Consider the following 24,297-nt stretch of genomic DNA (forward strand, 5'->3'; position numbering starts at 1 on the left):
TGTATTATGACTGCAGGATATTTGATAAATAGGACACCGACACCTTTGTTGAATGGGAAAACCCCTTATGAGGTGCTAAATGGGAAACCACCTTCCTATGATCATCTTCGAGTTTTTGGGTCTCTATGTTACGCTCATAACCAAGGATGGAAGGGAGATAAATTTGCCACTAGAAGTAAGAAGTGTGTTTTTGTGGGCTACCCACATGGAAAGAAAGGATGGAAATTGTTTAACTTGGACACCAACACTTATTTTGTATCAAGAGATGTTGATTTTTTTGAGGCAGAGTTTCCTTTTGAGAACAATGACAGGTCCAACAATCAGCCAATACTTGAAATGCAGAATGGAGAAGCCAATTTTAACATTGAAAGTGAGAATCATGAGCTGCTCACGACCACTAAGTTAGCAGGCTGTGACACACATGTCGACATCAGGGGAGGTACAAATCTTGAGGATGCACACGATACTGTAATTGATGTTGCAATTGATTCACAACCAGAAACTGAAGAGCAGTTTGGGCGAGGCAAGCGTGTCCGAGTTCCCTCTGTAAAGCTTCGAGATTATGTGACCAATACAGTGCGAACTTTTGGGAGCCTATCTAATTGTTCACCCATTCCGCAACGACAATCAAAGGTGCTTTATCCTATTGCTCATTATGCTAATTGTGAAAAATTTTCAGTGAAGCATTGTAGGTTTCTTGCATCTATGACAATGGAGAAAGAGCCCATGACATTTTCAGAAGCAATAAAAGATAAGAGATGGCATTCGGCAATGCAACAAGAAATACAAGCACTTGAAGATAATAATACATGGACCGTGTGCCCCCTTCCACCACAAAAAAGGGCACTAGGATGCAAGTGGGTTTATAAAATCAAGTATCATGTTAATGGAACCATAGAAAGGTTTAAAGCTCGTTTGGTTATCCTTGGAAATCATCAAATTGAAGGCATAGATTACAACGAAACTTTCGCTCCAGTAGCAAAAATGGTCACTGTACGAATTGTTTTTGCGGTGGCTGCTGCAAAGCATTGGGAACTTCACCAAATGGATGTACACAATGCGTTCCTACATGGTGATTTGCAAGAAGAGATCTACATGAAATTTCCACCGGGCTTTCGCTCATCTCATTCAGATATGGTTTGTAAACTTCACAAATCATTGTATGGGTTAAAGCAAGCCCCACGCTGTTGGTTTGCTAAACTATCTCGGGCCCTTAAAGAGTATGGTTTTCAACGGTCTTACTCAGATTACTCTTTGTTCACACTTCATGATAAAAATATACAATTGGTGGTTCTAGTGTATGTCGATGATTTGATTATATGTGGAAATAATCATGACTCCATACAATGTTTCAAAGACTACTTAAGTCAACGTTTCCGTATGAAAGATTTGGGCAAGTTAAAATACTTCTTAGGAGTGGAAGTTGCTCGATCCTATACAGGTATTTTTCTTTGTCAACGAAAATATGCTCTAGATATTATCAGTGAGGTTGGCCTACTTGGTGCGAAACCAGCCAGTACCCCACTCGAACAAAATCATCACCTTGGTCTTGCCAATGGCGAACTTCTTGCTAATCTTGATCGCTATCGCCGGTTAGTGGGACGCCTCATTTACTTATGTTTCACCAGACCAGAATTATCGTATTGTGTCCATGTTCTTTCCCAGTTCATGCAACAACCGCGAACAGAGCACTGGGAAGCTGCCTTACGAGTGGTTCGCTATCTCAAAAGTAACCCTGGCCAAGGAGTGTTATTAGATAGTCGTTGTGATCTCCAACTTTCTGGTTGGTGTGATTCTGATTGGGCCGCTTGTCCACTCACTCGTAAGTCTCTCACTGGGTGGATTGTTTTTCTTGGACATTCTCCTATTTCTTGGAAAACTAAAAAATAGAATACAGTGGCTCGTTCGTCTGCTGAGGCTGAGTATCGTTCCATGGCTAGTACCACATGTGAACTGAAGTGGATCAAAAGTGTTCTTTCCAATCTTGGGGTCACTCATTCCATGCCCATACAACTTTATTGTGACAATCAAGCTGCATCACACATTGCAAAGAATCCTGTTTTTCATGAGCGTACCAAACATATTGACGTCGATTGTCATTTTATTCGTGATGAGATTGTCTGTCAAAATTTGCAACCATCTTATGTTCCCACTCGCACCCAACTCGCAGATACTTTTACAAAAGCTTTGGGACGCACTCAGTTTCATGATTTACTTGGCAAGCTGGGCATTTGGACTCCACACGCACCACCTTGAGGGGGGATAATAGGAAATAAAATATCCGTTGCAGCAATAAAATATCTGTTGCAGCAATTTTTTGTATTAAATGCATAATTATTATTAGGCTTATGTTTGGGGATTTTATTCATGTTGTCCAGAAAAATATGATAGGCACAATCTTTTAGGGATTTGCAGGCATAAGTTTAGGAAACCTGATACCAAAATAGAACCATGTACCGTGTATATATGAACCTTCTTGCCATGTGAATAAACACAAAAATTCTTTCATAATTTATTAGTTATAAACTCAATTTCACATGTTCATATTCAAAAGAATAATTTTAAGAAATTTCAACAAATTATACAAATAAAACAATTTCATAAATGAATTAAAGGAACACATTTAGTTAAAGAATAATGAATCTTAGGAAATCCTAGTACAATTGTCTTCAATAAAAACTCATGCCTTCTTCGAGTTACCAACTATCCCATTTATTACTAGCATTTTTGTCACATGTTAGCACATTGCTTACCAATGTTAGCCATTATCTCAAGTGCCTCAATCTCATTCATTTCTTTCTATCTAACTCTACTGCCCTGCAACAACTCCTAACCAACACATGTTCACTACCAATGAACAACAAACATTGTTAACCAATAAAATATCCTAACCAACATGCAAATTTTAATAATGGTTAACTATGGCTTATTTCAAACATTTCATTCGCATGGTACCTACTTGGTATACTATATCATAACATTTTTTTCAACCATCAAATTTTGTAGAAAAATAAATTCTGTACATATCTTTCCATAATGACAAAACCACAATACAAAATTTACCTATTTTTGAGGAAATTAGTGTTCTGAAAAATTCCAAATAAAAAAGAGTGTGAATGACGACAACATCAAACTTCAGCAATAAACACTATTGACAACGACAAGATGGGAACAAATAAAGGAGAAGGCCAAAGAGAGGAGAAAATAGGAGGATGAGAGAAAAACTTTGTTAAAATGTTAATTACAACAAATCTTAAATTATTATTTAAAAATGTCTACATGTGTACGATTTTCATCTGGGAATACCTAATTCTCATATGTCAATATATGGCTCTACTTGTTTTCAAAATTAGTTAAAATAATAAAATATCTTCCAACATAATTTATGGTCACATTGAAAGGAAAAAAATTCAAATATGAATATTTGATTACAATGGATCATTCCTTACTAAACACAACATTACTCTCCTCAAATTGTGATTGACATGATATGTTCTGAAAGTCACTAAAAAAATGCTACATAATCTCAAAATATGAAAAATTGAAGAAAAACATTTACATGAGGAAGCTTTTCCTTTCCTTTTTGTACGAAGCCTCATTTTAGCACAACATCAAGGATAAGAAACATGTTCCAATTCGCAAAATCGTGTTTACAATGAGGAACCTTTGGTTACAACAGTGCAAAGTCTAAGAAGTCAGAAGCTGATCTACCCATGACAGTGACAAATTCATTGAAGCTAATGACACCATCCCCATCTGTATCTGCTTCTGTGATCATCTCTCTGAGCTCTCTATAGGTAAGGGGTTGACCTAATTTCGCCATTGCCCCTGCTAGCTCTGCGGCTGTTATGAAACCATTTCCGTCACGATCAAAATATTTAAATACCCCAAGAAGCATTTCTTGGTTCAATAATATCTCTGCACTTATGTTACGCAATATTGCATCCACCAACTCATCAAACTCCACAAATCCATTTCCATTTGAATCCAGGTTCGTCAATAACACATGGATTTGGTCACTCGAAGGCTTTAGCCCTAATGACCGAAGGAGCGCGGCTAGCTCTAGATTTGTTAGGCTACCATCGGAATCTGTGTCAAATTTTTCAAAAATGTTCCTTAATTGGCGAAGTTGATTAACCTTAAGTTTTGACATGTTGTTCTCAATGTAATCAACAAAACAACATTGAAAGAGGGATGTGCAATACATGGGTGGAATGTATATTCTGCAAACAAAAGTGCTGAAAAAACCAAACAAAATGTTTAGATTGACGTTAACAATCCAATACTTTTGGACGTTGATCAGAAAACATGAATTCAATATCAAGACGGGGAACCATGCAATAAACACATGAGTTCCACCCTCACAAAATGGGGAGAGGTTAAGAAGGAAGAAACGGTGAAGGTTCTTATTTTAGTATGATATGAATTGTCATTGGTTTAATTTGTTAAGGAGTAACATTCATTTCATTTTAATTTCTTGAGGAGACAGTCTAGGAATATAAAACACGTAGTTGGCTTTACGTCACAATAAACCTACCTATATTGTATTACTTAGCAAGTTTCATTTCCATGTTGTATTCCAATAAAACTAATTGTGGTCATTTATGGGTATTGATGCTATTTTTGTCATGCTTAAGTTTAACTTATTCTTTATGCCAAATGTAACAACAAGAAAAACAAAACTTGTTTTTAAGTGTAACTTATTTCTCTCGGTTTTTTATTTGAAGGAGTACCTAAGTCTAAAGAAACACATGCTTTCAAAGGAGACATGATGCTTAAAAACTAATCATATTAGTTAAATACCATGCATTGATTTTACAAACTAGATTTTTTCCCCTATGTTATTTTAATATATTTATAATTATCATAATTTAATTTTACAAAATTAAATATTAATGTATATCCAAATTATTTTATAGTTAAATATTATTTTATTTATATTTTAGATAGCACTGGAGGTTCAGAACAAATGCCGGTGGCGAAGGCGCTTTTGGTGGCTTGTTCCGAATTTCATGGTGGTGATTTCGTCTTCGGATCTCATTTCAACCATCAATTTTTTTTGTCTCCGATAAACCTAAATAGGAAAGAAATCCATAATAGAACATTAGCAAAATACCAATCAATTAGACTTCTTTATTATACCCGTTTAGATTGGCCTCAGATCCAATTTCTGGTCACGGTTCTCCAATTTGGCAGGTCGAACTCTAATTCCAATTTATTATTTTTATTTTTTTAAATGTTAGATAAATTTGATTAATAATTTTTAAATTTAATTTAATTTGAGAAAATTATTTTGAAAGTTAATAATTATTAAATAGTATTTGTAATAAGAATTAAATGGTTATGATCAATCATTATTAATATGTAATCTTAATAGAGGTGGCAAAACGGGTTTGGCCCAACGGACCAGTCCCTCAGCCCTTGTTAAAAGGAACGGGTTGAGTTGAAAATTTCAACCTGTCAGCCCGTTCTGGCCCGTCCCGTCCAGTCCATAAATTTGACGGGCCAAAGTACGGAGCAATCTGTCCTGACCTGTTGGCCTGTTTTAAAAAAATAAAATAAAATAAAAGTAATTAAAAAGATTAATTTTTTATTTTATATATTTTAAATGTATAAATATATAATAGTATTATAATTTAAATCATTAACACATACAAATTAGGTTTGAATTATTAGTTATAATTGAGTAATTTAATATGTAAATTTAATAATTATTTTAACTTATATAATTAAAAATATTAACTAATCAATTAAAAGTTTAAAAAATATTTTATTTGATTAAATATGACTTTAATAATAATTTATACGTATATATAAACAAATTTAAAAAATAAAAAAAAATTGAAAATTTTGAAAACAAATTAAAAAACTTTTGAAAAATTTAAAAAAAAAGAAAAAAAACTGGACGGACCAACCCGACCCGGTCCGTTAGCCCGTCCTGTACGGGACGGGTTGTGACGGACCAGCCCGGCCCAACCCGTTTTTGACAGGCCACATACGGGTCGAGCCAAAACGGGACAGGCTGACCCGTTTTGCCACCCCTAAATCTTAATATATGAATGCTATTAAAAATATATAAAATATAACTATGAGTAATAATAATAAGTACTAATTTAAAAATATTTAAAATATAATTGTGAGTAAAATAAATTTAACAAAAATATTTAAAATATTAAAGTTGTATTTTAAAATATAAAATTTAAAATATTTTTTAAATAAATTGTTAGATATAGAAAGGGTCCTAAATTTATGACCTCAAATTCATATAATTTTTATCATTCATCACAAACACTTTACTACTACATGACTCATGTAAAAAGATCACAAATAAATTAAATATACAAGTTAATATTATATTTACACTTATATTAAACATTCACATTCAATCATCAAAGAGACAAAAAAGAAAAAAGAAAAACAAAATAAAATTGAAAAGGGTTGATTTTCAACTTTATCTTTCTTGAGCAAAATATCACTAAATAATTTATGTTCAAAAGTTTTATTCAAAACAACGTTAACACAACTTTCAAAAAAACTAAATTATAAATACAACCAGAATTCGCTCATTCAAATTTAATATATATTTCCGTTCACATTAAACGCATAAACTAAATATAGAATACTAATTTTACTCGTCTAAATCACATTCAAAATGTAGTTTAAGAAACTCTATATTTAACATGCATAGTACAGTCATTATATCAACTCTCAACAAGAATATCAAATTAAAAACATTCTAAAACAATCCTCCATTAACCAAACATTCAAATAACATTCTTACTCAATTTCAAACATTCAATTATTTTCAAACCAAAACATAATTGCATATAAATAAGATCTTATGACCAAGTTTCCTTTAAATTTAAATCATAAGCTTTTATGGAAAACATAAAAATCTCTCCTTACCTATGATTTCTTGCTTTAAAAAAAGTTTAAGTTCAAGAAAAAAGTTACTCAAAATTTAGAAACCTAAAGCAAAATATTTTAATATAAAAAGAAAATTAACATAAACTTAAACGAGTTGAGAATGTCACTTTTTCTCAACTAGCCACATCAATGTTAATGATAAATCCAAAAAAGAAAAAGAAAAAATAAAAAAATCTCAATACCATAGAGGAACTTACTTTGATTGAAAAACAGCTAGATTGAAAATGTTAAATGTTCATTAACCCTTTAACAAGGAAAAAGTATGATCAGATTGTTAAAAAGATGAACTTTGAAGGAATGAGAGTGGAGTTGTAAGAAGGGAGTGAAGAAAAAGTTTATAAAGGAGGGAGAGAGAAAAATAAAAGATGAAAAATAATTGTATATTTAGAAACATTTACTTATATAAATTTTAGTTGTATAAAATAAATATTCATTCAATTGAAAAAAAAAATACTAATCCCTTAAAATATACATTATTCTCGTTAAACTTTTATCCAAACAAAAAGGAATTTTGATCCTTCAGCATTACGAAGTGTATTTTATAACCAATGCAAAGACTAAAGTACTAACTATTCATAATCAAACATTAAATTGAGTCAGATTTAAAAGTTAAATTATCAGAATATATATTTAAAAGTTATTTTTATCTAATGTATTAATACATGTATCTAAAAATTTGAGTGACTACTTTTATTGGAGCATTTTGTTTTTTCAGCCACAACAGGTTTCCCTTATTAAGGAGCATCATCATCACTTGACATTTCTTATTAACTCTACCTTAAATATGTACAATCGGAGTATGTAATTGATCGATTACCTATACCAAACCTAGGCCTATCTACGTTCAGGAACATTTTCATGCAACAAAGAAACAGAACACTGTTTTGCTTGCTAACTGTGTTCAAACTTGAATACTCTTTGATGCCCCCGAACTGTGCGATGCTTCAAAACGAGCCGTGAAGCCAACAGTTGTGTGTTTTATTGATCTCTGTCTCACGACATGAACGTATTCTGGGTCAGTGGTTTGGCCATCATTTCGAATCCACTGTATCATCTGATGGAACATGGGGAAGAACCTCATTTGGATGGAAGCGTAGGCGAAGTATGGAAGGAGTGAAGCAACAAGCACAAGTAAAGTTAGGAGCCAGTATGATGGTGCTGGTGCACAAGCTTCAATCAACACCTTGTAGGCAGTGGTTGATAGAGTTGGGTCCATTGTTCCATACACTATGAGGAACACGTACCAGAAAACAATGCCACCCCATATGAACAAATGCTGAATGTAAGTGAAGTAGCTGATGGATAGTGCCATTTGGGAATTCACCACCCACACCACACAGGTGTACATGGTTGCACCAAGAACTTCCAGATCAGCAACTTCCCCTGCTTTGCGGAATGCTTGATTCTCCATTGCGTTGATGCAGAAGAAGAATATTATGGTGGCACTCAATACTCCGTTAAATGCCCAACCCAGGATCCGTTTCCAGCTGAAGAGCACATTTTGCACACCTTCTTGATATAGTAATGGAAACTGAAAGTAGAATTCATTAAGAAAGATGTTGTGGGGTGAATGTAACGGTGTGGTTTATGTATCAAAGGAAACAAATTGCATGTAAATTGGTACCTTGAGACATAATCTGGCAGAGACATCCTGGTCAAATACTCCTAAGGCAATTACCGGAAGGGAAGTGAAGAATACGTTATATAGTGAGAGGTACCAATCGTTGTATGCAGCTTGCCCCGAGAACGAGGCGAAGATCTCATAGAAGAAGAGGGTGAAGCCAAAGGCAATGTTCTTGTAAAAGAAGTAGCAGATCTGCCAAATAAAAAAAGGGGTTAAGTTAAGACAGTTTTGTTAATCGAAGGAATGTGTGGTGAGGGTAACAGAATAAAAATGGCAAAACATTTGACTAGTACACACAACAGACAGGGTTGTTTATGAACTTATGTTACCATGCAACACATGCTTCACAAAATATTCATTCCAACCAAGGAATATATGTTTTAAGTACTGATGTGAACACTAGATTTCTTGTAAGTGTTGGAATTTGAACAGAGTCTACGTGAATATATACTTTGTCAAAGACAAGTTTGATACCATTGATGAGATTCTTCTGTAACACCAATGTCCATGCACAAGTAGTAAACGCTCAAGAAACCGAAATTGGGCAATGGAAACATCACTTGACATAACTGCCTGAAAAATTTATAGAAAAGAGGAAGAAGAAAAAAATTAAGGGTCGTGTTTATAGGAAGGTAAATCGAAAGAAATTTATTTGTTGTTGTAAGTAGGATATTGCAGATTTACCTGCATTCCTTCGACACCGTTTAAACCAATCCCAATGTCAGCTTCCTGAAGCATTCCAACATCATTTGCTCCATCACCAATTGCTAGAGTAGTGCTACAAGTTTTAATCTTTACCAGTCTAGTAACCTGTAGTATCATAATAGTAAGACCTTAACAGGAAGAGCAACTGCAAAGACTATGAAGTGCATGAAAAACTTACAAGTGCTTTCTGCTTGGGAGATGAACGACAGCATATGACAGATGCACAGCCAACAGCAAGTGCAAGAAACAAGTCCTTCACATCATCTTCTAGTGCATAAGTAAGAGACTTCCCATCAATGATAAGAGCTAATGCCTCAGAGTTTTCATCATATTCAGCAAGTAATTCCTTTCCTTTCTTTAGTTGAAGAATAACAATTGCCTTGATTGCCTAAAGAATCATAAAGCTTCCATCAAAATCATGCATCTAATACCCTGATGTTCAATGTTTGCTGTATAGTGTTATGGCTTACAATATAGGCCACAAACTTGGAGCAGAACATAAAGAACTTTCTAATGCATGTGCCTTGAATTAAATAAATGTCTTGTGCATGGGATAAAACTGTTATACGTTCTGCTTTCTTTCAATCATATAACATGAAGAAATTAGAGTTGTGGTTTACCGCTGCTGCAGCAGACTTGTCCTCCAATTTCTCCAATGATTTGATTTCTGGAGTGTCTGAACTGATTATAATTTGCTTCATCCCTTGTCTGAGCAAACTACATGCAAAACTGCAGCCACATAAAGTTATTCAATCAGTGAGGTCCCATTATCACAAAGGAAGTAAGAATCTATTGATATAATTTGAACTTACCCAACATTGATTGCTGTCTCCATTTTATCACCAGTCAGAACCCATAGCTTAATTCCTGCCTGAGCTAGCTTGTCAATGCATTCAGGAACCTGTGGCACAAACAGATTCATAAGGACATAGCACAAAAAGTAACTACAAGTTTTAAAGCACGCATATTAAGTAGAAAAATTGAAAGCCACTAACTCTGCTGAATACTCAAGCAGTTTCAGTGTCAAATTAAAAGAAAAGAAATTTGGCAATAGCTGCGGTCTAATGTCTGAAAGAGAAACATTCCTTAACATACCCCATTTTGAAGTTTGTCTTCAACCGCAGTAGCACCAAGAAGAATTAAATCCTTCTCGATCATTTCTGATACTTCCTCCACAATTTGCTCCCTATCTGCACTTACTAAGTTGTTGGCCTCCATAAATTCTTTATTGAATATATTGTACTCTTCTTCATCAAGTTCCCGATATGCAAGTATCAAGGTCCTCAAACCAGCATCAGCATATTCACCAATGTGCTGCTTAGTCTTCTCTTCAAACTCCCTTCCATTCCTTCCGAGCAGATCAAACATGACACTGCATGTAAAAGCCACAAACAAAATAAATTTAAGATTTTGAAGTCCTGAAAGACAATGCAAATGATACTCAACTAGTTTAAGATAGCCATCCCCTATTTGTATTCATACTTCAAAAGAAAGTAGGTTATGCTTTGTTTGAAAAAGTGGGTAACCTAAAATGAAATGACTAGTCCATTAGATGGGATAGCCTCATCAAATAGCTTATCCAACTCAAGATCACAAAAGGAATTAAAAATAATGAACAAGATCACAAACCTGTCTGCTCCTTTGCTAAATAGTAGCAATTTCCCCTCCTCATCTCTTACAATTACAGACATCCGTTTTCTTGTACTGCTAAACTCTAGTATATTCAAAAGTTTGTAGGACCTGCAAAAGTGAAATTGTGTTCTTTTATCAACAACCTAATCTCCAAGATTAATGTTGCAGATAAAGGTTAGATATAGGAAATCGAGCACACACATTTAAGGACAAAAGCCTCACCTTTCAGTTGTTTTGCCTGATTTGGGATTGAACTCACGCAGTGAGATGGTTGTCTGTGTCCTTTCATAAAACTCAAACCCAAGTTCTCTGGCTGCAACCACAAAAGCTGCCTCATCAGGTGACTCAGCTTCATATGAAACTCTACCATTTTCTTCATCAACTTCAGGTATTGCAGTATGGCATATAGCCAACAACTGCAGAAATCTGTGGATTACATCGGCATGAGGTTCATTGATCCAATTTCCATTTGTGATCCTTTCATCCATAAAGTTAAAACCTTTAATGGAAGACTTTACTTCAGAAGTGTTTGGAACACAGCCATCTTCTACCAACTCTTCATCTATAGGTAATCCTTTTCGCTTGGCTAGAGCCCTCTCAACTTCTGTAACTCCTTGGCCATAGGCAGTGCCCGCAATAGAACACTTGACGAATTCCATGGAGTTGCAAGTCAAAGTTCCTGTTTTATCAGAAAGTATAGTGTCAACTTGGCCAAGTTCTTCATTCAAATTTGAGGTACGAGCATGAGCCGGCCTGTCAGTTTCCTCATAATACATATGCAAATCCTGGTTGATGAAAATGCTTTGAAGAACTTTCACAATTTCAATGGAAACGTACAAAGAAATTGGAATCAAGTAACTGTACAACATGAGTGCAGTCAAGAAATGCAGCATTGCTGCAACTGGTGCTTTCTTTGGATCAAAGTATATTGTGGTATCATCTGGTCTGAGGTACCATCGCTTCATAACTCCATTTTCAAAGTCTTCCCTAGTTGCAATCCCGAAGAAAATTGAACCAACAAAAGATATTAAAAATAAGACAAAGAAGAGAAAGTAAATGATTTTATCCATCCGTTTCTCAACTGTGCTTCTCTTGGAAGGAGGTTCTGTTGAATTCTGCATAACCTTTGTATCATGGCCTGTGAAGATTACCGCACCATAGATAAACTCAGTGTTCCTTAGCTTTGAGTCCCTGAGCAGAAGCTGCTGAGGTGCTAGTGGATACAATTGATCTTCAAGCTCCAAATTGCCTACAAAGGAGTACAAATTTGCATTTGGATCTTCGCATTTTATGATAGCCTTGAAATTTTGATAGCTTGAGTCTTCTTGCAGCTTTGATGTTTCTTCAAGTGCTTGTTTAACTTTTAGATTTGTTTCCCCATCAAGATTCATGGTCTCAACATAGCAAATTGCATCATCATAGCTTGATGAAAGTAAGATTAAATCAGCAGGGAAAAATTCATCCTTTTCAACCTTTACTATGTCTCCAACTTTCAAATCCTTCCATTTAGAATAGTCAAAAACACCATCTCCATGGTGCATTTTAACCTTTCTGTTATTCATATCTATATCCTGATGAAATCACAAGACTACATTACAGGCCTAACAATATTTAATAGGAGCGTGAAAAGAAAGAAATCAAAAGAATTGTCCACAAAGTAAAAGTTGACAAAAACCAACACAATATTACCATTATCTCTTCTCTCTTTCACAAAATGAAAAATACTCTTTCAAGTTATATTAACCCACATATTGACCGAAATATACTAGGACTCAAGTAATCATTTAATTTAGTACAAATAAATTTCAGCCAAAAAAAGAAGCTCCTCGGAAGCATTTATACCAGAATTTCAGCATCTGCTGAGATGCAAAAAATGTGTCTGAGTCGCGAATATATGTACCTTGAAGAATCAAAAGTACCAAATTTTTGCATTCATCCAGTCACATGTAGATATTCCTAAAATAATTCTCATCAGAATGGGCATGTACTCAGCAGATAAGGCACTTTGCCCCTCACAATTCCCTCACTACAGTAAACCTCACCAGATCCGAAAACCAATTCTTAAAAATAATAAATAATATCTGTCGGCAAAATCAACTATATTCAATTTGCACAGAGAACAGAGCAATTACAGAACAGTATCTTAACCACAATTCTGAACCAAAAGCAGACACAGTCATCAGAACATTACCTGCTTGTTCCTCCTCCAATCCTCAACAGCCTCTTTCCCCATTGTAGCAGCAACCACAACAACAAGAGGAACAACATTGCTGACAGCGGAGTAAGGAGAAACCGGGAAAAAAGACAGAATTGCACAGACAAGGAAGTAAAAATTTGCCACTCTCCTGAATTGCTCAAACAAGGACTTGGGTAGGAAAGTAGCCACTGTATACTTGGTAGTACTCACATAATTGTCACCATAACTCACAAAACTCCCCTCGCCACGTTCTGCCTCGTTGCAGTACACTATCCTTGAGAATCCAGGACCCCCTATAAGTGAATGCTCCCCTTTGAATGAAGCTTTTCCACAAGAGAATGCATGGATTCTGCTGAAATGGCGCTTCTTTCTCCCATTACCACCCATAATTGCAGCAACTTTGCCACCCCAAAAGCTTACAACTTGTACTACAAATTACAGTACATTACAACCTTGCACAATTCACCTCCTAAACAAGTTTCAGCCTTGAAAAATCCTCCAAAAAAGACCAGATTTGCAAAGATCAACTAGTTTTATTCAGTTGTCCCATGGGAGGACCTAAACACAGTCCAGGAAAAGAAAGGAAGAAACATGGCATTATTGAATCAATAAAATCCAAGGAAAAGGGGCACTTTTTATTACAAAAAGAAGTGGTGAGAGATATAAGATGTTGAGATGTTGAGCTAAAAATACACCTGTCCAACAATGATTGGAGCAGACAAGGACAAGTTCAAATCCATGTAATGATATGATGAGGCCAGAAAAAGAACATGTCTGTGTTCGGTTTTCAGAAATTGAAAAGAAGAACTTTGGTCTGAAACTGTAAGTGAAGCAGCATGGAAAATGTTGTTTTTGTTAGGTTAGTAGCTGAAATGAGAGTGATAGCCCCAGTTTGACTTGCAGCTCAGAAGGAAGAAAAAACTTAAAACGTGCACATGCTGCTATTGGCCTTCCCTGCTAATGAGTTCAAACACTCACCAACTTCAATAAATATACACAGAGCCTTGCAAACTGCAAAGAAAGAATTATATTTATTTCACTAAATTATTCCAGAAAGGTAAATGTGAAGTATTTATAGCAATTTTAATGAGATCAATTTTTTTTATAATTTACAATAAATGCACTGCTTAGTATTTTTCCTATTTTTTATTTTCTTTATCAGCTAGTATTTTTTCCTATGGTTATTTGTTTTATCCTGTAATTTTCTTCTGTAATTTTCTTTTGTATCTCTGTTTCAAAATAGGAAAACAATGATTATTTAATAACTAATGACAACTATTTCTTATAATTTGAGTGAATTTTTTAAATATATTCTCATTTTTTTATTTATTCATTTTTTTCATATTTCAAAATCAAAATCAATTAACAGATGTCACTAAAAATTTAAATAAAAAATTGTCAAAATATTATTATAAAAAAAATAATAAAAGAAGAAAATATAAATAAATGAAAAATAGAACTAAAAATATCTTAATTTCATGATAAAAATAAGAAAAGTGAAATTAAATAAATTTCTCTTCATTTGGCTGAGTTGGAAATTAAATAAATTCTATATAAATTTTTTATATTCATTAAAATCCAATAGAACTCAAAAAATTACACTATTTTTTTTACTTTTTTCATAAGATATTTAATTATTATAACCAATTTATTTATATTGAAAATACCAATAAAATGATTAAGAACCTTTCCCTCACTTTTATAGTAATTTAGAGAGAAGGTTTCTTCATCCGGACATAAATCACTCTTCCCATTTTATCTATATTTATATTTCCTTTCCTTCTAAAAATAAGTGCATATTTTTCCTACAAAAACTTTTGTAAATTATTTTTTTAGTAGGGATATTTGAAATTTGATTTTTTTTTTGTCAAATAATTATCAAACAAAATATGAAAACTAATATTTTATTATTTAGTTTAGATTTATTTTTGTAATTTTTTATCATAAAATTGTTAAAATATTTTTAAGGAAAAAATTTAAATAATTTTCATTAAAAAAAACTTATAACACTTTTTCCACAAAAATGCTTAAACTATTTTTTAAAATTTAAATATTTCATGATAAAAAATGTTAAATATATGAATTATTTTTTATATAATTATTGTTACTACACAATTTCAATTTTCTTTGATATTTATAAACTAATTGCATAGTCTCATCATACTTAAAGTTTATCATACAAATTCATTATTTTCTTTTAATAAATATGAATATATTATAACTAACATATCATCAAACCATAATATATATGTTTATTAACTTTAAATATGTAGCACTTACTTTAAATAAGTGATGTTTACTTATTTTACTATTTTTTTCCAATCCAAATAAATTTTTTAAATTTAAAAAATAATTTAATTAAATTTTTAACTTCCTATAAATTTGAATATTACTAACAACTACCCTATTACGTCATCTTTCGAGAAAATTCAATGACAAAATATTTAGATAAAAAAATATTATAAATGTTTAATAGAACAAATATCTTTAATAAAATTTCAAATGGAAATAGTCAATTTATTAAATACCTGAACTTTAATTAAGAAAAAAATGAAAAGAAAAATCAATTTTTTAAATGTACATTTATTGTTTTTAATCCATTGTACTTTGGAAAATAATATGTTTAATTATTTTCTAAGTTGTCAAAAGCTTAAAAAAATGGTCTAAATTATGAAATATATTTGCTGACATATTCATTACAGAACCGATATAACAACTGAAACCCTTATCAAAAGTTTCTAAACATAATTAAATGCTAACCAGAAAGTTTGTTAGAACTCCAAACATTCCTTTGATTCCAAATGTAACAATTGCTTCTAGAAATGCCCTTGCCTACAAGGAAAAACATGCATGAAAGTGCTACATAAAAGTAGGATTATATCATATCCAATAAAACCCATTAAATCCCTTAAAAATGTAAAATTAAACGAACATTAACTAAAATATTGAGAAATACAATTTTCATTTAATTTAGTTTGACAAACCAAATTTAATTAAGTACAAATATTTCAAATTTATATTAATTTCTCTGGAAATTGTTAGTAATACATTCTTTTGGACAAACCGCCTAATAAAAATACACATATTTCGATATGTTTAATTTCTTATTTAATGGGATTTATTAATTTTTTTAGTTTTTGAATAAATTTTAACTTCTAATTAATAGGGTATTAAATTTTTTTTGAAAGTATTCTATTAATTCTCCTTAATTATATTAAATGAACATGAATGAATATAAAGCTCTCCGTCCCCCTCTTTCTCTATAGAAACGAAAAAAGAAATTATTTTCTCTTCTCTTTAATTTCACCTTTTTAATCTTTATCTCCTTCAGAATATTGTATTTCATAGCAGTTGAGAGAACAAGAAACACTTTTATTTGAACAAATGTTTAAATGAAATAAGTTTTTATTTAGTTTATAGATTATCTTAGATAAAAATAATTAATTATTATAATAATCAATTTATACTAATTTATAAATTAAAAATTATTAATAAGTAAAATAGTTTTTAAATTAATGTCTAAATTAATCATACACTAGATTGATCTTTAAATTGATTACTAACATTAACTACCAAGTTTTTAGTTTTAGCTACTAAAAAAATTAATTACTAAATTTGCTCCATTAGTGACTAACTTATATACAAATTTAGAGACTAATTGTTTTGATAGCTAAAATTTTGGTAGCTAATATTAATGATTAATTTAAAGACCAATTCACTATAGTGACCAATTTATAAAATATTTTAGTTACTAATAATTTTTAGTTTATAAATTTATACCTAAATTGGTCAGTGTAGTGATCAATTATTTTTTGTCATTAAAATTGGTCATTAATTTTTTTTCTTGTAATGTCTTTTTTCTTTTATTTTCTTTATGAGTTTGTCATCAATATTTGTGAGGTCAGTTAAGAAAAGTAATTACTCCAAGAAAATTCTTGAATAATGATCAATTTTAGTAACTCAACAAATAATTAATCATTATAGTGACCAATTTATAAATTAAAGATTATTAATATCTAAAATAGTTTCAAAATATTATAATTGGTATCTAAATTGATAACTTCAATAGTTTCTACTATGAATTAATATCTAAATTGGTCACTAACATCAATTACCAAGGTTTTGACTACCAAAAGAATTGATTTTTAGATTAGTCTTAAATCAGAAAATTGGTCTCTAAACATGTTTTTGATAACTAAAATTGGTCTTTAAGGTTTAAGTAGCTTTACTCCTTAAATTGAGAATTTTGTTTTGAAGTTAAACGGTAAGAAAAGTTATTTTTTATTTTGATGGAACTGTAGGATAAATGATCAAGATGAAGATGATTTAGTTAGTCAACTTTGGTTTCTATATGTTGTTATGTTTGGATACTTTGTTCAAGGTATCTAGGCTTTAAGTAACTTTCCTGCTTGGATTTAGAAATTTTTTCTTTGAAGATAAACAATGCAAGTTGTGTTGGGAATTCAAGTATGAGTCTAAGTTCCACATTGAGTAAAAATGAGGAAGTTGAGCACCATATAAGGATGAAGACCTATAAACACATTGTCTCAAGGTTTTGGATTAAAGGTGATGTCAATCCCTTATGTGTGGATTAAGCTTATGTCTCATTGGTGTTGTATCTCCCCTGTGATCTCTCTTGAAAGAATCAACAGTGGTATCGAAGGTTTTGTGAACAGTGGTACAAGTAAGGGGTACTCGTGACCTATGATGCCCGGATACGGACACGACACGGACATGGATACGGAGATACGACAAAATTGAAAAAGTATAAGACACGGACACGACAATATACATATTAAAATCTAATAATTTTATTTCATAATAAAAAAAAACATTTAAAATATCAAAATGTTTGAGTCTTATATATGTTAATCTTCATCAAAAAATACAACTTCTAATTCTGGTTCATCGAGAGATAGGCTAGCAATATCAAGAATTCCATTATCATCCATTGAAAAATCATCTCCAGCAATATCCCACAGGCTAGTTTCCTTTTCCTTGTATTTTGAGGAGTTTCTTGAAAGAAGACGAAGATTACTGTGGACAAATACTAAATCTTCCGCCCTTTTAGGTGTCATCTTATTTCTTTTTAAAGAATGTATAAAAGAGTTGGTGCTCCAATTTCTTTCACAGCAAGAAGAAGAACATGGTTGTCCAAGTAGCTTAAGAGCTATATTTTGAAGTATTGGTGCATGAGATCCATGAATAATCCACATGACTTTGCATCCATTTTGCCTTTATCTCTTAAAGAGTCCTCATCTGCAAAATCTCCCAATTTACCTGAAAAGTTTGCGAACTCTATATTCACTTCTCTCCTCACATCAGCGTCATCAAAGTATCTCTTAAAACATTTTTTCCTTTCTTGAGTAAGTTCAAAATCTTTATGTGAGGCACGTCTTTGTGGGTCTTCACTTAACCATTCAGGACTGTAGTATCTACAATTTTAAAAAAGACATAAAGATATATTAACATAATATTATAAATTTTAATAAAATATAGTCATAAAGTAATTGAACTACATAATTACCTTGGACTTAAAGAATGAGCAAGACAATGAAGAGATGTGCTACTTTTAGTCCAACGATCAATCAATATTGAATTTACCACCTCAAAAAAGGATGAATGTTCAACTTCTGTCTTCCTTTCATGTTGGTATATGATCTTTCTAACATTTTCAATCATTGAGTCCCACATTTCATATACCAAGTGAAGAGTAGCCATATCTGTATTTGTTTTTCTGAGGACATCATAAATAGGAGCAGTAAAAGCAAGTATGTAGTCAACCTTCATTAACCAATTATCATTCAATAAAGTTTCTTTCATAAATTGTGCACTGTCCACATTGTCCTCTTTATAAGACCAATCATCACTAATAACCATCTCTTGAAGTCCTTTCTTCAAACGTTGAAACCTTTTGAGCATGATAATGGTTGAAGCAAATCTTATAGAAGCAACAGAAAGCAACTTGAATGAGTTGAAGGTATTGAACATTGACAATCTCATATAGTGCCCCACAATAAAGTTTTTGATAAATGTAGCATCATCAGCAATTTGTGTGATCCAAAAACATTCTTTATAAGTATCACTATTTCTTTCACAATTTTTTGCTGCACAAATATTTTTCAATGCAATATTCAATGTATGCACTACACAAGGAGTCCAGTAGATTGAAGGAAATTCTACTTCTATAAGCATATCTGTTGCCTTACATACAACTACATTATCAGTTATAATTTGTACCACATTTTTTGGTCCAACCTCCATAATTACATCTCTCATGTGTTTAGCAATAAAATATTTGTCCTTTATCTCACCATATCCATATATTGACCTCAAAAACATTGGACCACTCTCATTGGCAGCCATAAAATTTATAAGTGGTCTTCTTTGAGGATCAGTCCACCCATTACAAATAATTGTCACACCTTTATCATTCCATGAATCTCTTATGGGTTGTAGAAGATTTTCTACGTGACTTCTTTCTTTTGCAAGTAAATGACCTCTCAATTTATTATATGTTGGTGGTACATATCCACTGAGATTAGAAGTATTGGCAGCATAAGAAAATGCGCTCCTGTAGTGAGGATTTTTTGCTAGATGAAATGGTAGTCCTGAAGAATAAAACATCCTTGCAATTTCATAATCAAGAGTATCTCTAGCTTGGATATTGAAAGAAGCTTCTAAAGGACCTTTGTGTTTTGAATTAACATCGTTATTCGTCTGCTTTCCTTCATTAGATACAGATGGTAGAGAGACCTTTTTCTTCTTTGAATTTTCTATTTTCAATGCTGCTTCATTGTCTAATCTTCTAAACTTAGCAAGTTTTGATGTAGTCACGTTTGGACAAATTCTAACTCCTGCTCCCGTAATTTTTAGCAAATGAGATCTTACTCGAGTGTAAGATCCATTCAATGATAAATCACACAAACTGCATTTAATCATATTATTTCCACCACCAGGAGTTTTTCTTAACTTTGTAACATATCTCCACAAAGGTTTTCTTTCATCTTCTTTTTCGATGGCATGACTAGGTATACTCATCTTAATTTCCTATAATAAAATAAATTTTCTATTAAATTAATTTATTTGGGTATAAAAAATAATAATATCACAAACTAAAAAGAAATTATATAATTTAAATGCGACAAATATTAATTATAACAATAAAAAACTAATATTTTAATTTAAATGGGACAAATATTAAAACAAAAAAGATATAATTCAAATAAAAAATAAAAATTTAAATATAAAACAAATTATTTGCTCTACGTAGATTTGTTTCATTTTACTTTAAACTTGTCTTTTTCATTTGAATTTATATCTTAACATTATATAAAGGTGTTTTAAATAATAAAAATATAGCAATAAAAAACTTCAAAACATAAAAAATGTTATTTTTCTTCTATTCTAGTTAATTTGATCTTATAAAATTTCAACAATAGATATATTGTTCCATTTAAGGTGCAATTATACAATTAAATTACATAATTTTAAATTTAATATAATAAATAAATTATAAAATACAATAAAACATTATTTAATAAATACTAACAACGTTAACAAGAAAATTGTTCACATATACAAATATACACGGTATAAGAAAAACTACGATAAATTATTTTTACATAAAAAAAACTATGAAGGATATTTATTTAAATTATAAAAAAGAAAGTTTATAAAGTTACATTTTCTAGACTTTCTTTCTTCTTCCCTTGGTTCTGCAAACGTAAAGCAATAACTTTCCTTCGTTCTACAACTGCAAAGCAACAATTTTTCTTTGTTCTGCAATTGCTAACAAGTTTTCCAATTGTATTTCCTCTCAACTCAAGAACTCCCAATCTCGATTCTTTCTTTTGTTTTTGTTACTTGTGATTATAACATCTCATTTTACTCTAATTTATAGAATAATTTATCTCAACTCAAGAGCTCCCAATCTAGAATAATTTATTTTTGTTTATCATCTTGATTTTATTTTATTTTAATAGAAGGTATGGAAGATTATTTTTTATCTTTTTATTTCCATTTTTATTTAAATTTTTTTGGATTTATTTTAATAGAAGGTATTAAAGATTATTTTTTTATCCTTTTATTTCCATTTTTATTTTTATTTTTTTGGGTTTATTTTAATAGAATGTATGGAAGATTATTTTTTATCCTTTTATTTCCATTTTTATTTTATTTTTTTGGGTTTATTTTAATAGAATGTATGGAAGATTATTTTTTATTTTTTTATTTCCCTTTTTATTTTAAATTTTTTGGATTTATTTTAATAGAAGGTATGAAAGAGTATTTTTTATTTTTTATTTTAAATTTTTTGGATTTCCCTTTATTCTCTAGAAAACAGAGAAGAAAAATATCATACCAATCAAATAAAATATTTGAGTAACATTAAAAGAAAAGGGCAATCAAATAAAATATTCTAATGACATTAAGAGAAAAGGGCAAAAAGTGAACAGAACAAAACGTGAACCATTTTCACTCACATACGCGAAAAAATTATCAGAATCCCGTATCAGTCGCACATCCGAGCAGCCAGAGGTGTCTGTCGGCGCGTGTCTCAGAGCTGGCCGCGTCTGATCCATGGAGAAGCTTCTGACACCGTGTCGTGCAGGTATCTGTCACGCCTCCGCGTCCGTGTCCGCTTCGGGAGCGGGAAGCGCAGTCCAACCACTGTGTTGGAGCATCACAGCTCGTGACTTTAAATGCTTTTGCTTAAAGGGGAAGTACTAATGTGAAAGGACTCATACTTAAGGGGAAGATTGTTGAGAACCCAAATCTGAGTCTAAGTTCCACATTGAGTAAAAAATGAGGAAGTTGAGCACCATATAAGGAGAAAGACCCATAAACTCATTATCTTAAGGTTTTAAGTTAGAGGTGGTGTGAATCTCTTATGTGTGGATTAGACTCCTGTCTCATTGATGTTGTATCTCTCCGATGATTCGAAATACTCAACAAGTTGTTTATGATGTTGATATACAAGATATATGACTTGGTCACTAGACTTTGGTTTCTATGGAGCGATTGTATTTTGGTTGAAAACTACTTAAATGTTTGCACTTTAGTGTTATTGAACTTTGTTTAATAAATGGTTGCTTCAAAATCTTCTAACTTGGATATTCTTGTCGAGAAGTTAATATAATAACTAGATTATGCACATTAAGATACAGAGTTCTCTCAAACTAAGTTTTGAATATGACTTAGTTAAATAGAGTTTGTCTCTATATATAACTTTACTTATGTTAGTCTACAAGTTTGATGTAAATATAAATATACATACTTTGAGTTTGAAGGACCAGATTGAATTGAAATGATTGTAAAATAATATTTGAACAAATTATACTTTAAATTGATTATTTTGAATTGTTTAGAAATTTTATTATTATAATTTTTTGAGAAAGATATATGAAAAATATTTGTTCTACTATGTTAGTTATGCTCACCGTACTAATTCAACGAATTAAATAATAATTTATTGGGTTAAATATGTTTTTGGTCCCTCAAATTTAAGTGAATTTTGGAATTAGTCCTTCTTCGAAATTTTATACTAATTTAGTCCTTCATCTTTAGAAATGTGTGGATTTAGTCCCTCTTACCAATTTTTGTTAAGTTTATTTGACATTTTAAACGCATTTTATGATAATATTTGAGTTAATATTGAGGCGAAAATGTGTCAAATGATATCAACAATTCAAATACTATATCATGAAATACACTTGAAACGTCAAATAAACTTCACAAAATTTGGTTAACAGGACTAAATTCATGCATTTTTAAATATGAAAGACTAAATTGATATAAATTTCTAAAGAGAGACTAATTCCAAATTTCACTTAAACTTGAGGGACAAAAACATATTTAACCCCTAAGTTATTCATTACATAGATAACGTATACACAGTGGTTTCCTTTAAAATTATATATTCAGGTTTAATACCTTTTTATGTTATTTCTGTAATAACTTTTTTAATTTTATTTTACTACTGAAGATTATCAATTTAATTTCACTTTAAAAAATCATTAAATCAATAATAATGGTATTATAATAATTATAGATAAATTATATTATAATAATACATAATCAAATAGACAAATTTATTAACGGAAGAATACTAATATAAATAAATAATTTCACACTTTAATACGATTATTATAGAATTGACTCGAAAAAAAGTATATTAAATAATTAAAAATTGATTTAAAATAAAAAATATTTAAAATAATAAAAAGATATTAGAAAAGAGGGAAAACAACTATTAAACCGATTAGGAGTTCTTTTATGTGGAGGATGGCCAAAGGCCCATCTCCTTCCTCTTTATACTTTACAAAAACTGCAAATTACTTTATAAAAAATACTTTATGAACCAATACAAATTTATTAATTTTTATTATAACTATTTCAAAAATTATATTAAAGGATTTTAAATTAATTAATAATAAAAACAATTTATTAAACAAATACTTTATCATTATGAAATATTTAGTATTATTATATTGTAACGAAATCTCACAAGAATGCCAAAATACTGAGTTGAATTTGAAATCAACTGCAAGAAGTAATCTTTTGCTTTGCTTTCCAAATTCCTCCGAGCAATCTATTTTAGGAGGAAATCCAAAGTTAAACAAGTGGAAGAAATTTAAAGAGATGCCAAAAATTTCAAAATTCATAACGCGTTGTGTTTATTCTATTGTCATTTTTAGTTAATTTAGGCAAATTTTGTTATTGTTACTGTTTTTCATTAATTATCAAATAAGAAAATAAATGAAACAAAATAATATTTTATAATCGTTACAAAAATGTACCAATTAAGACCGAAAAGAATAAAAAAAATTGTTAAAAGAGGTAATAAATACAGTGAATAAATATTAAACTAAATGTATAAAAATTTATTATTTTTGAATGAAAATGATTTTTTAAGGGTCAACTATAATTTTCTTTCGAAAGTATAATACAATTTTAAAATTAATATATTTTTAAGGGTTATATATTTTTTAATTCGTTCTTATTTTAAAGTTTAATTATGTTTTGTCCTCATACTTAAAAAATACATAAATGATGTTCTTGTCACATATTGATGTTGAATTTTCTTTTCACATAATAAACAAACGATCTTCTCAAATGTATCCAAGTGTGTGATCATGAGCGCACTAAAAAAATAACACTGCAGAGTAATTCACACACCAATGTTATGGTGTGAAAATATGCTACCAAACTT

General features: G+C 30.9%; 3 protein-coding genes across 3 annotated transcripts; all 3 read right to left on the minus strand.

Annotated features, from left to right (window-relative positions):
- Window positions 1-3,394: 3,394 nt before the first annotated feature.
- On the minus strand, window positions 3,395-4,396 carry LOC114164839 (probable calcium-binding protein CML15). The gene has a single exon (XM_028049609.1). It carries the CDS (start codon window positions 4,205-4,207, stop codon window positions 3,671-3,673), a length of 537 nt encoding a protein of 178 aa, XP_027905410.1. The 5' UTR covers window positions 4,208-4,396; the 3' UTR covers window positions 3,395-3,670.
- Window positions 4,397-7,596: 3,200 nt separating this feature from the next.
- Window positions 7,597-14,034, minus strand: LOC114163823 (putative phospholipid-transporting ATPase 9). The gene is made up of 12 exons (XM_028048176.1): window positions 13,781-14,034; window positions 13,080-13,643; window positions 11,111-12,459; window positions 10,886-10,996; window positions 10,352-10,628; window positions 10,069-10,157; window positions 9,877-9,985; window positions 9,435-9,644; window positions 9,236-9,361; window positions 9,026-9,124; window positions 8,552-8,743; window positions 7,597-8,458 (listed from the first exon to the last, which is right to left on the minus strand). Exons 2-12 carry the CDS (start codon window positions 13,470-13,472, stop codon window positions 7,829-7,831), a joined length of 3,585 nt encoding a protein of 1,194 aa, XP_027903977.1. The 5' UTR covers window positions 13,473-13,643; window positions 13,781-14,034; the 3' UTR covers window positions 7,597-7,828.
- Window positions 14,035-18,255: 4,221 nt separating this feature from the next.
- Window positions 18,256-20,126, minus strand: LOC114162861. Its single transcript, XM_028046845.1, has 2 exons — window positions 18,613-20,126; window positions 18,256-18,520 (listed from the first exon to the last, which is right to left on the minus strand). The coding sequence occupies exons 1-2, from the start codon at window positions 20,124-20,126 to the stop codon at window positions 18,256-18,258; spliced, it is 1,779 nt and encodes a 592-aa protein (XP_027902646.1).
- Window positions 20,127-24,297: the final 4,171 nt, after the last annotated feature.

The sequence above is a fragment of the Vigna unguiculata genome, chromosome 9 (genome assembly GCF_004118075.2).
Source record: "Vigna unguiculata cultivar IT97K-499-35 chromosome 9, ASM411807v1, whole genome shotgun sequence".
Classification (NCBI taxonomy): Eukaryota; Viridiplantae; Streptophyta; class Magnoliopsida; order Fabales; family Fabaceae; genus Vigna; species Vigna unguiculata.

What these genes read in the sequence shown, in the direction of transcription:
- LOC114164839 (XM_028049609.1), bottom strand. Translation starts at nt 4,207, where the DNA reads ATGTATTGCACATCCCTCTTTCAATGTTGTTTTGTTGATTACATTGAG.
- LOC114163823 (XM_028048176.1), bottom strand. Translation starts at nt 13,472, where the DNA reads ATGGGTGGTAATGGGAGAAAGAAGCGCCATTTCAGCAGAATCCATGCA. An exon ending in TCAGGCAAAACAACTGAAAG is followed by an intron (nt 10,997 to 11,110) that starts GTGAGGCTTTTG and finishes TCACTTTTGCAG; the next exon opens with GTCCTACAAACTTTTGAATA. An exon ending in CTGCCAGATTATGTCTCAAG is followed by an intron (nt 8,459 to 8,551) that starts GTACCAATTTAC and finishes TTCTACTTTCAG; the next exon opens with TTTCCATTACTATATCAAGA.
- LOC114162861 (XM_028046845.1), bottom strand. Translation starts at nt 20,126, where the DNA reads ATGAGTATACCTAGTCATGCCATCGAAAAAGAAGATGAAAGAAAACCT. An exon ending in GCTCATTCTTTAAGTCCAAG is followed by an intron (nt 18,521 to 18,612) that starts GTAATTATGTAG and finishes TTAAAATTGTAG; the next exon opens with ATACTACAGTCCTGAATGGT.